Here is a 10,387-nt window from a genome sequence, read left to right as displayed (position 1 = left end):
GAATGGCGACTGATGGAACTGTTTTGGTGGTGCTTGCAAAATCGAGTATATTGTGGTCGTGAACGCGATTCAATGGACGGGGTCAAAATTTTCACACACACCATCGAACAAATGGCGGAATTTTCCCCGGAACGTCGAAAGCGTCGACATGTGATTCATCCATCAGAAACATTTGATTCTTCCCTAAAAACTTCATCTACAATTTCTATAGGTCTGTTCCGTCCAAAAACCTTTAGTGGTTTCCTGTATAAGAAAAACATTTCGAATATTAATTTAACAACCCATTTGACTAAGGAAAATAATTTTTCAACAACTTAGAACACGACAGGAAGTGGCGTGCACAACAACCGATTTTCCCGATCTGACATCGGATAAGACGGTGATTTTTGAACAGACCTAATGACTCAATTGCGGGCAAGTTTCTTTCATGCTTAAGAAAATGATAGGTTGCGACACCGTTATGCCCTTAATGAGGGCTGCTTTAAAATAATCAAGGAAACCGATCCTAATGAAATACGAATAGGTAACTTGTTTAGCTTAATCAGGTGTTCGTGTAGAGTAAAGCACGCCACTGATTGGCGGTGTCGGGATGTGTCGATCAATCAAAAGTTGATTAAAATTTCATCCGATGCGTCAATAAAAACACCAAATTTGATCGGATCTAAATTAATATCTGGACCAATATTGGGTTTGGGATGGTAGGAAATAACTATACGCCCTCATAATTATGTTCTGGACCTCTTGTAGGTTTTACCGAATTAATAAGCTAAAAAGCTGTTTAAAAAGAAGTTTTTCCAGTAAGTAGAAATCAGATCAAAGGCGGTTTATCGATGAAGTAAAGGTGTAATTTGCATATCTAAAAATCTACAATGGTCTGTTAAAACATATTCAGATATGACGTTATTAAGCTCTTAGCATGAAAGCCTATCGATCCATGTGGATTATTGGTTACACTAACTTATTTTTTTTAACTAAAATTTCTTCATTTATGCACCGAAGTACTGAAGTGAGCGTATTGTCCATCACATAAATACCTAGTAAGCGCCGATTGTGATTTGTCAGGTACAGGTCTGTAGACCTTCGCGCTTATGAAAATAATGTGCGTTCACTCTACTACCCATTTTCTTGAGTTTCTATTTCGAATTTTTTTTTCTTATTTTCGCTATCACACTTGTTTATGTCATCATAGTTTAAAACCCGCATTTTTGTCCACAAAAAATGGTGATATTTGCGTCAACGGAGAAAATAAAACACAACAACAAATTTTATGGAATAAATAATGGATTTATTAAGTATTTGAACTATTGTTTCATATTGATATCAATTTGCAGTTTACCGCGCCCTTTAGGGTATTATAATGCTTCGATGTTGCAGTGAAAAATGCAATTTTCACCAAAAAATGGAACTAAACTAAGCCGTTCTCTATATTTCCCTTGTAAGTTTATGGTCAGCCGAAGAAATGTATCTAATTACACAAGGATTATTCGTGAGGGTATTTACACAATTTATAACAGTTATTTCCATGTTTTCAAACAGCTACTCTAGTTATTTTATGTGTCTAACAGAAGGTACTCTTTTACTCTATTTTTATAAATATTACATTATTCAAGGTGCAAGTTATCATTACATCCAAAAAAGCATTTCTATATTTACAATATAATGAAATAAATTATTAATATTAGTACCATCTTTAGGGATATGTGTTTGTACAAATTTACATAATTTACTCAAAAGCATTATAAATATCTCGTATATTACGTTACACAGATAAGTATCACAAAATAATTCTTACACTAACTTTACATTGAGGAAATGTTATTTAATCCTTTCTCTCAGTGTCTTGTCAGCCCAATTCATCCAAAAAACCCACACAATAAATCATACATTTATCACACAAAATGACATTTTCTTATTATTGCACAGTTATTGTTAAAATTACGCCAAACGTTGGATATGTAATAATCGAGTCAATTGAGTGTTACTTACTAATTTCCCGAAAGAAAAACAAAATGCCCATTCTAATTGCAACTATATACATTTACACTCAGAACTCGATTTAATCTCTTTAACTCCGTTTAATTAACACTAAACTTTCAAGTATTGTTATTCAGTAACGAATCTATGCTGAAATTAAAGGGGTTCAGTCGTTGCCGGCTCTTGTCGTCTTGCTCGTGCGCTGTCGACGACAAGTCCATGCCGTTATCACTGTTGTCGTTCAGCGAGGGGGTGAACCTCGAATTGTCACCGAAGTTTTCTGATTCGGCGCCCGAATCACCTACAACATCAATCTCACTGTCACTGTCCAAGGTGTCTGAACCCCGTTGAGCTAAGTATTCCCGTTTTAGGGCTACAAGATCTACAGGAATACCTGAAACAAAAAGTTAAAGAAGTCAGTTAGTTATTGCGAGAAAAAAATGAGTACATTCAAAAGTGGCGCCATCTTTTACTGAACACATAAAAAGAGTTGGCACAGATGCCCAAATCTATCCAAAATGGCGTAAGTTGGCCATTTTGCAATAGTTACATGTACAGTCGCTCAAAAAAGTATTCGTACAGCGGGAAAAAAATTCTGTGACCCATAATTTTCGACTGATTTTGTTCAAAATTTGTATAATGAAAAATCAATCCTAAACTCAGTTTAGGTGTTCGAGCAAGTTTTGAAAATTAAATTTTTAGAGTGCTTTTTATGGTCTTAAAAAAAAGTCCATTTCGAAAACTTCTTGTGCGGTGGAAATTTTTCAGTAGGATTTTAATGATCCTGTAGAGGAGATTTTTCTACGTATATCCTGAAAATTCGATCAAAGTCAGACCACAAATAAGGGAGTTGCAGCTGTTTAAATTCGCCAAAAATGTTTAATTTTATTATTTTGCGTGAGAATCGTCACTTTTTGGCGAATTTAAACAGCTGCAACTCCCTTATTTGTGGTCTGACTTTGATCGAATTTTCAGGATATACGTAGAAAAATCCCCTCTACAGGATCATTAAAATCCTACTGAAAAATTTCCACCGCACAAGAAGTTTTCGAAATGGACTTTTTTTTAAGACCATAAAAAGCACTCTAAAAATTTAATTTTCAAAACTTGCTCGAACCCCTAAACTGAGTTTAGGATTGATTTTTCATTATACAAATTTTGAACAAAATCAGTCGAAAATTATGGGTCACAGAATTTTTTTTCCGCTGTACTAATACTTTTTTGAGCGACTGTATGTCATTCATGTACATTGAAGAAGCACTATACGAAAAATTTGTTTATTAATAATATACCGAAGTTCTAAAATGGCGGGGGCAAATATCCTAGATGGTGTATTAGAACCATATGACAACTCGTCAAAAAAATACACATAATCCTTCATCATTGTTTCCTTTATCGCGTAATTCGTGATGAAAAATTGCTTGGATTTTGAGTGATTTTGATTTTTTATAACTAATGTGCCGAAGCTCCACTAGATGGTGTTACCGTCAGCAACAATACGTTTCGTAACCTCTATCCAATCTCCTGTTTGCTAGTCTTTGGTTTAGACTATATTGACAGTTTACACTGACCTTTAGCTCTCAATTTCCTGGCTTGCCTTTCCAGAGCTTTCTGAAGTTTTTTCCTGCGTCTCGCCCTCTCTCTAGCTCTGAGCTCTGCAGGAGGGATTGGCTCGCCAGAGCAAGATTGGGGATGAGCGTTGTGCGCAGGCCGACCCGGTCCCTTCTTGGTGTGCTCCTTTTTCCGCCATTTTGCTCGCCGGTTTTGGAACCACACCTGAAACAAAGAGAAATCATAATTAGGTTTGATCAAGAAGTGGTAGTTGATTTTTTGTGCTGTAGTGATCAAATTTGTCAAGGAAGCAATGGAGAAAGAAAAGGAAGTATTAGGAACGTTTTCTCGGATATTTTGGTGCCCTTTCAAATCTTCTGAATTGCTGAGAGTTGCTTTGGGGTTAGTTCGAGTCCTCTTAAGAGTTACCTAGTATGTATTTTTGAAAATTATAAAAACAGATTTGTTGTTGTTTGGCAATGTCTGGGTGTAAGAACGGTAAAAACTAATAAATATATATTTTTTTCTTTTTATGATCTGATCTAATAAGTATTTTGCGATTATTGGTGTATTGATTACTCATACTGCAAGATATTATCGTTGCAATTTCAGACCATTTTTGATGATTTGAGGTTCATATTTGGGTCACGTACCAGGGTTTTTGAGGAACAGTTTAACTTTGGTAAATGCACTTATCCTTAGAAACGTTTCATTTTAAGCTAACTGTATCAATTTATGTATTATTGAATAAGCGTTTCTGGTGTCGATAAGGATATGGTTAATATGAAGCCTTTTCGTGCCAGAATAATTCAAATATTGAATTCATGTTGGTTTATGAAATGTGGAAAAATTAATCACATTTCGATAAAAGACTTGCACATTTGCTAGTCTATTCTGACTGGCAAAGGGATTCCGACAATGCAGTAAAGCGTAGGAGGTAATTATACTTATGTCGACAGATTGGGAAGATTTTTCAGGCATTTTTTCAGTCGAACATAACTTGACCCTATGATGATTTCGTATATTTTGTCAGTATGGTAACTTAATCGTCGTTTTCTCAAGCAAAAGCTCCAACAAGGGCAAAAATCCCTAGTGATTCCTCTTGTCTCGGTGGTGTGTCATGATTTTGCTAACATTTATGAATCTCCTACTTACAAACAACGTTTGTCCGATTAAACATGAGGTCTTGCTCTACTGTATATGCAAAAACGAGAAAAGTTTTGAGTAGTTCCAAATTTCACAGGGATTTCTATATCGATGAAGTAGGGTACTAGATACGGCATGTAATTCGCTGCTTTATCACCTGAGTTTACTTTCAAGGTAAAGTTTTAAGAGCGAAAAGTATCCCCAATAACAAATTTCCAACTTTTTCTATTCGACAGTTCCTTCCGGAACTTCATTCCACCATCAATTCGAAAACAATAGACGTATCTGGGTAGGGATTTATCCCCCAAGATTACCAGTCAATATTGGAAAGTTAGCGTGTATCAAAGGCCGATCTGGCAGTCCGGGCAATCGATCCTTCGGGAGTTTGGTTTTGGCGGCCGATTCGGGGCTTTTTAACCCCCTCCCGACCTCGAGGTAACCCTTAGCCTAGACGCCCCAGGGGCGTAGGCCACTTTTACCTAGACCAAGAAAATAATTACCGAGCTCGGTAATTACGGTACCCCAAAACTACCGCAACCGTCGGGTTTTCGTGAAAGCAAATTAATTTTATTTTAGAAAAAGCCTGATATAATACCTGTTATTAAAAAAATGTTAGGCGCAATTTCGTGCGGTTTTAGAGAGGAAATCTGGGCCCAAAGTCGAAACTAACGACCCACTTAGGTTCGGCCTAATGAAGTTATTTTAAAAGGCGGGCGGTGGGCTGAAATCCTTCGAAGTGTTAGACCAAGTTTGATGATGTTGAAAATGAGTTCTTCTGCATATGCAGAAAAGGTTTTGGTCCACTGTATATAATGAGCCAGAAATTAAAGCCTAGTGGCTGTGTCAAGAGCGCGCTAATATTATACAGGGCGTAATACGAAAATAATTATAGATCCGTAGCGCAGCGTGGCCGAAAAAACGAACGAATTAATAACACTAATATGCTAACAAAAGCGGAATTGTAACAAAATAATCAAGTCATTTAAAATCCATTTTCCGTAAGTAAAATATACACGGAAAGGCGTGATAAAAATGCAAATGGTTTGTCATTTAAGATCGATTTGGGTTTCATGTTGTGCGGTTTTAATATTTAATATCCGTTCAATGCTGAGTGTTATTCCTTATTTCAATACTTTTCATGCGAATCGGCAACGCTGGATGAATGCATCATAAATGTCAATTGTCTTTTTATTTTTAACAGCGAGCCACTTATATTTTTTCGACATTAACAAATACAAAATCATCAGGCGCCCACATCAATTGTCTTGTTAATATTACACGATTCACGTTTTTTTGCTCTGTTGCCAAATTGTAATTTCGATTTACCGCTAACTGCTTCGACTAAGCGGTGGGGGGCATTACTGTGCGTTTCTTTCTCTGAAATTTTGCAGAATTGGGATTTTCTTATTTGTTAAATTAGACAGGTGTCATATAAAAAGGCAATACTGCACCATCAAACATACCAGTTGATTTCTTATTTTCGACAGCCACAGTGGTGCTTTGTTTTCTGACAAAGCAAGTCATCAAGTTATGTTCATTGCCTTGACGCTACTACGCGCTATGCCCTTTTTAGCGTATCGCTAACTTGGAGATTCTATTAGCAACTTTTAACGAAATTATGAGTTGCTATTTGAAATGAATGGGCTGTATGAGTACATATACGTATTTTGATATTTATCTCTCGAAGTATTTGGAAGTAATTATTGTATCATTCACTACGAAAATGCATTTTTTTTTGCAACAGCAAATCATCACCCCAACGTTATTATCCATATACAAAGAGCCTCATATTTCTAACAATACTAAGTTCAATACACAGATTGGGCTGAATAAAAATGCACTCTACAAGAATCTCCTAAACCATAAGAGATAGGTAGGTGGTTAAATTAGAGAAAAGTTGCAGCTCTTCATGTTTTTCAAATTTATAATTTCAGATTTAAACAATTCCGAATGGACTCGAAGTTATTTGAGAAAAACCGATTTTTAGCAACTCCGCTTTTATCGTTTTCTGATTTTATTTTAAGAGATACATATGTTAAAATGAATTTGAAATTTTCATTGCCACTTTTTCTCCTCTATAAGATAGTGTTTCGTTTCTTCCAAACCATCATCAACTTTGTTTTTTTAAATAGTTTATAAATTTTATTTTACGGTCATTACATTTTACTTTTTTTCTTAATCCAATGATACATCACTCTTATTATTTATCAAATGGATTTGTCCAAAAAGCCTCATTCTCCGTTTTCCAACATAACATAACTTTTATTCGACATAGAGGGTGGCTTTGAAAATAAACGCAAAAAAATGGTTTTAAATAATATCTTTTTATGTTCACATATTCCACTCTCATTTTCCAAACATAAATAAAACAGATTAACAATTTCTTCCATAACACTATTTGAAACCTCTGGAGTTATCTTTCTTATTACGTCGAAATGTAACCTTCAACTCATCAATTTGGGAAAGTCTTAAAGCAATCTTAATTTTTAGGGATCCTCAGAAGAAAAAATCCATTGGTGCAACATCGGGAGATTGCGGTGGCCAGTTTATGGGACCCTTACTAGAAATCAAATTATTTGAAAAACGGCCTCTTAAATATTTAGTACCACACCTATAGTGGTGAGGAAGGGCCCCATTGTTAGAACCACATATTGCGGGTAACTACTAAAAGAAGGTGGTCCAGAGTATTTTCAATTTGGTTTCTTAAAAACTGTCCGTATTTTTCAAAATTTAGAGTTCTGTGATAAATTATAAGTCCAATAATTTGTGTTCCCAGAATACCACATTATATATTAAATCTAAAGTGCTGTTGATATCCGGATGTTTGAGCGCGATTTTCATTTTTTGTGGCCCAATAATGATGATTTTTTCGATTGAAGATGTAATTGATTGAAAAATAACTCTCGTTTGTCCACAAAATCTGATAAGGAAAATGATAGTCTTCATAACATTGTCTATGTAACCAGTCGCAAAAGATTCTTCTATGCTCGAAGTCTCTAAAAATCAAACTTTGAGAGATGTAATACTTATAAGGATGGCATCTTTGCTTACGAAACACTCTTTGCGCTACTGTTTTGTGAAGAGCATGGTCATTTCCAATACTTCGAAGATTTACGTTATTCTGTTCTGCTACCGCAAGTAAAACCGCAATTTCTTGTTGAGCTTTAAAGCTTTTTTGGAACTGCAGCACTGGTTTACTAAATGAACCATATTTTTTTAAATTAGTAATTTATTGCTTGAATATGGACCGATTAGGTTGACGTCGTTCGCCATATTTTTGAAAATATTGCTTGGGAACATTTTTTGAAATTTTTAATATAACAGCAAAGCAATCGTAATTTATTTTCTTTGGAATAATGCTCCGTTGCTGTAAATTTTACTGCATGAAAATACAACACAAATCAACAACTACTAAACAATTATATTTTAATATAATTGACAAGTATTGGTTGTCACTAGGTGATAGATCTATACAAATTATTTTCAAACCACTTATCATGTCGAATAAAAGTTACGATGTGTTAAAAAAGGGAGAATGACAATTTTTGGGCTAAACTATTTAATAAATCGTGTGATATATCGTCGGATTCAGAAAAAAAGTAGAATTTACTGCGCGTGAAATAAAAAAAGTTGACTACTTAAAGAAACAAAGTCGATGATGGTTTCGAGGAAAAAAAACGTCGGATAGGAAATCTAAAAACATCATTTAGCAGAGAAGAAAAAGAATGGCAAATTTATTTTAACATATATTTTGAAATGAACTCAGAAAACAATAAAAAAGGAATTGAAAAAAATCAGATTTTCTCAAGTAACTTCGGAGCCATTCGGAATATTTCACATTTGAAAGAAAACAGAAAGGGGCATTCTCTAATTTAAGGAGTTCCTATTTCTTATGGTGTACGCGATTCCTCTAGAGTTCATCCGAAATAACCTGTATAATTTTTTACTAAATTAGAGAAAAAAGCAGATAAGAGAATTTTGCACCGCTCATAGCTATAATAAAATTGTAGTGAAATATACAGGGAGGCAAAAAAACGTTAACTTTATCTTCCATTTGATTAAATAAAGCTACTTTCAAAATTTTCTCTGAATTCTATGGTCGATTTTTATCAATTGCCTCATCGCGTGTTTTTTTCCTAGCACAGTTTTTGAGATAATGACGCCTACAAAATTTTAGATTTTTCTCGTTTGAAAAGTCGATAAGGTTGGTTCAATGTGTGCATTCAAAGTAACAAAGTGGCAAGTCTAAACATGCTATATTAGGTGTAATTAATAACGAAATCCTTGAACAATCAATTAATCTCTCCAAACAAACAATTACACACGGCCGTGGATTATTAATTGCGAATTGGCGATTTTGATTTATGTGTCAATCTAAAAGTAAAATCTATACGCGCAGCGGGTAAAATTAATAAACAGAGCGTAATTACAATTACCTACGATAATGTGAGCCTGCGGCAATTAGGTGCACCGATCATGGCGGTACTAGATTGAAGAGTGATGGTAACGTGAGTAAGGTAATAGTGCTATTTGGATAATTGCTAAATACTTAAATGAATATTATGGTTTTAATTAAACGAACAAATTGTTAGGATTAGATCAAAGAGTGATAAACCTAAACAAATTTGTTATTTCGTGTTCGATAAATTTATTCACTGATTAATTTGAAATTGAAAGCCTTACGAATCGAACGTTCTTCTTAAAAGAATCAAAGCTTGGCAACATTGGAGCCCGGTTTACATTTTCTCTGTCCTTGTCACACGCACAGGGCTCGGAGATGTGTCAGCCATCTTGAGCCATTGTTAACAAATGTTAAAATATGAAAAAATTTTCCTAAGTTTTGTAATTATGTATTGAGTAAATATTGTGTTGAATGTTAAGTTTAATTAGAAAATTTATTTTGCGTGAATTTACACAATAAAGAAAATAAATTCGCGCTCGCTTTGCAATGAATGTTATCAACCTCTGCCTTAATTACACTGAAAAGATTCAACCATCATGAAAGAAGAAATGACTGATGCGGGGATGCCACTTTTAAAAATGTGTAAATATATTCCGGAGTTTTACGATTAAGCATTATACTGTTTTGTTTACAGTTAGCGAATTAAGTAAATATTGTACCGAATATTAAGTTTCATTAGTGAAGAAATAATGAGTACCTCTGTTTTGCCTGAAGTTAAGCAATAAAGAACATAAATTCGCTTTTGCCTTGCAATACAGGAGATCAACCATTGCTGTAATTACTCAGGAAAGGTTTAGCTCTCTTGAGGGGGCAAATGACTGATCCGGGGGTGCCATTATTTAAAATGTACAAAAATATTCCCGAGTTTTGCAATTATGCATACTAACGTATCGATATAGGTAGTGAATAAAGTAAATATTGGATTGAATGTTAAGTTTAATTAGCGAAGAAATAATGAGTACATTTATTTTGCCTGAAGTTAAATAATAAAGAAAATAAATTCCCTCTTGCTTTAGAATGCATGTGATCAACCACCGCTTTAATTACACTGAAAACGTTCCTCAGGAGATTAAAATAAAAAAATAATAAAGATGTTAATGCTGCAACGCTTGATCTTAATTACTTGATAGCCCTTGTAGCTGATTGATGAAGACAAGGATACTTTGTCTTAGTACTTGTTTGCGGTATTATACAAGTGTATCACACGCCTAATAACACAGCTGCTAAACCGAATATAAAATAACAAAACATTCG

General features: G+C 34.5%; 1 protein-coding gene across 2 annotated transcripts in view; it reads right to left on the bottom strand.

Annotated features, from left to right (window-relative positions):
* Window positions 1-1,263: 1,263 nt before the first annotated feature.
* LOC136343058 (homeobox protein unc-4-like) overlaps window positions 1,264-10,387 on the bottom strand; it is a 41,637-nt gene continuing 32,513 nt past the window's right edge. For both annotated transcript variants that reach the window (XM_066289430.1, XM_066289431.1), the window contains exons 3-4: window positions 3,546-3,750; window positions 1,264-2,368 (exon numbers count right to left, since the gene is read on the bottom strand). In XM_066289430.1, coding sequence (XP_066145527.1) covers window positions 2,094-2,368; window positions 3,546-3,750 — 480 coding nt within the window. In that variant the 3' untranslated portion in view covers window positions 1,264-2,093. The remainder of the gene's footprint in view (window positions 2,369-3,545; window positions 3,751-10,387) is intronic.

The sequence above is a fragment of the Euwallacea fornicatus genome, chromosome 13 (genome assembly GCF_040115645.1).
Source record: "Euwallacea fornicatus isolate EFF26 chromosome 13, ASM4011564v1, whole genome shotgun sequence".
Classification (NCBI taxonomy): domain Eukaryota; kingdom Metazoa; phylum Arthropoda; class Insecta; order Coleoptera; family Curculionidae; genus Euwallacea; species Euwallacea fornicatus.
Note: the sequence above shows the minus strand (reverse complement) of the source record. Positions and strands in the feature narration are given on the sequence as shown.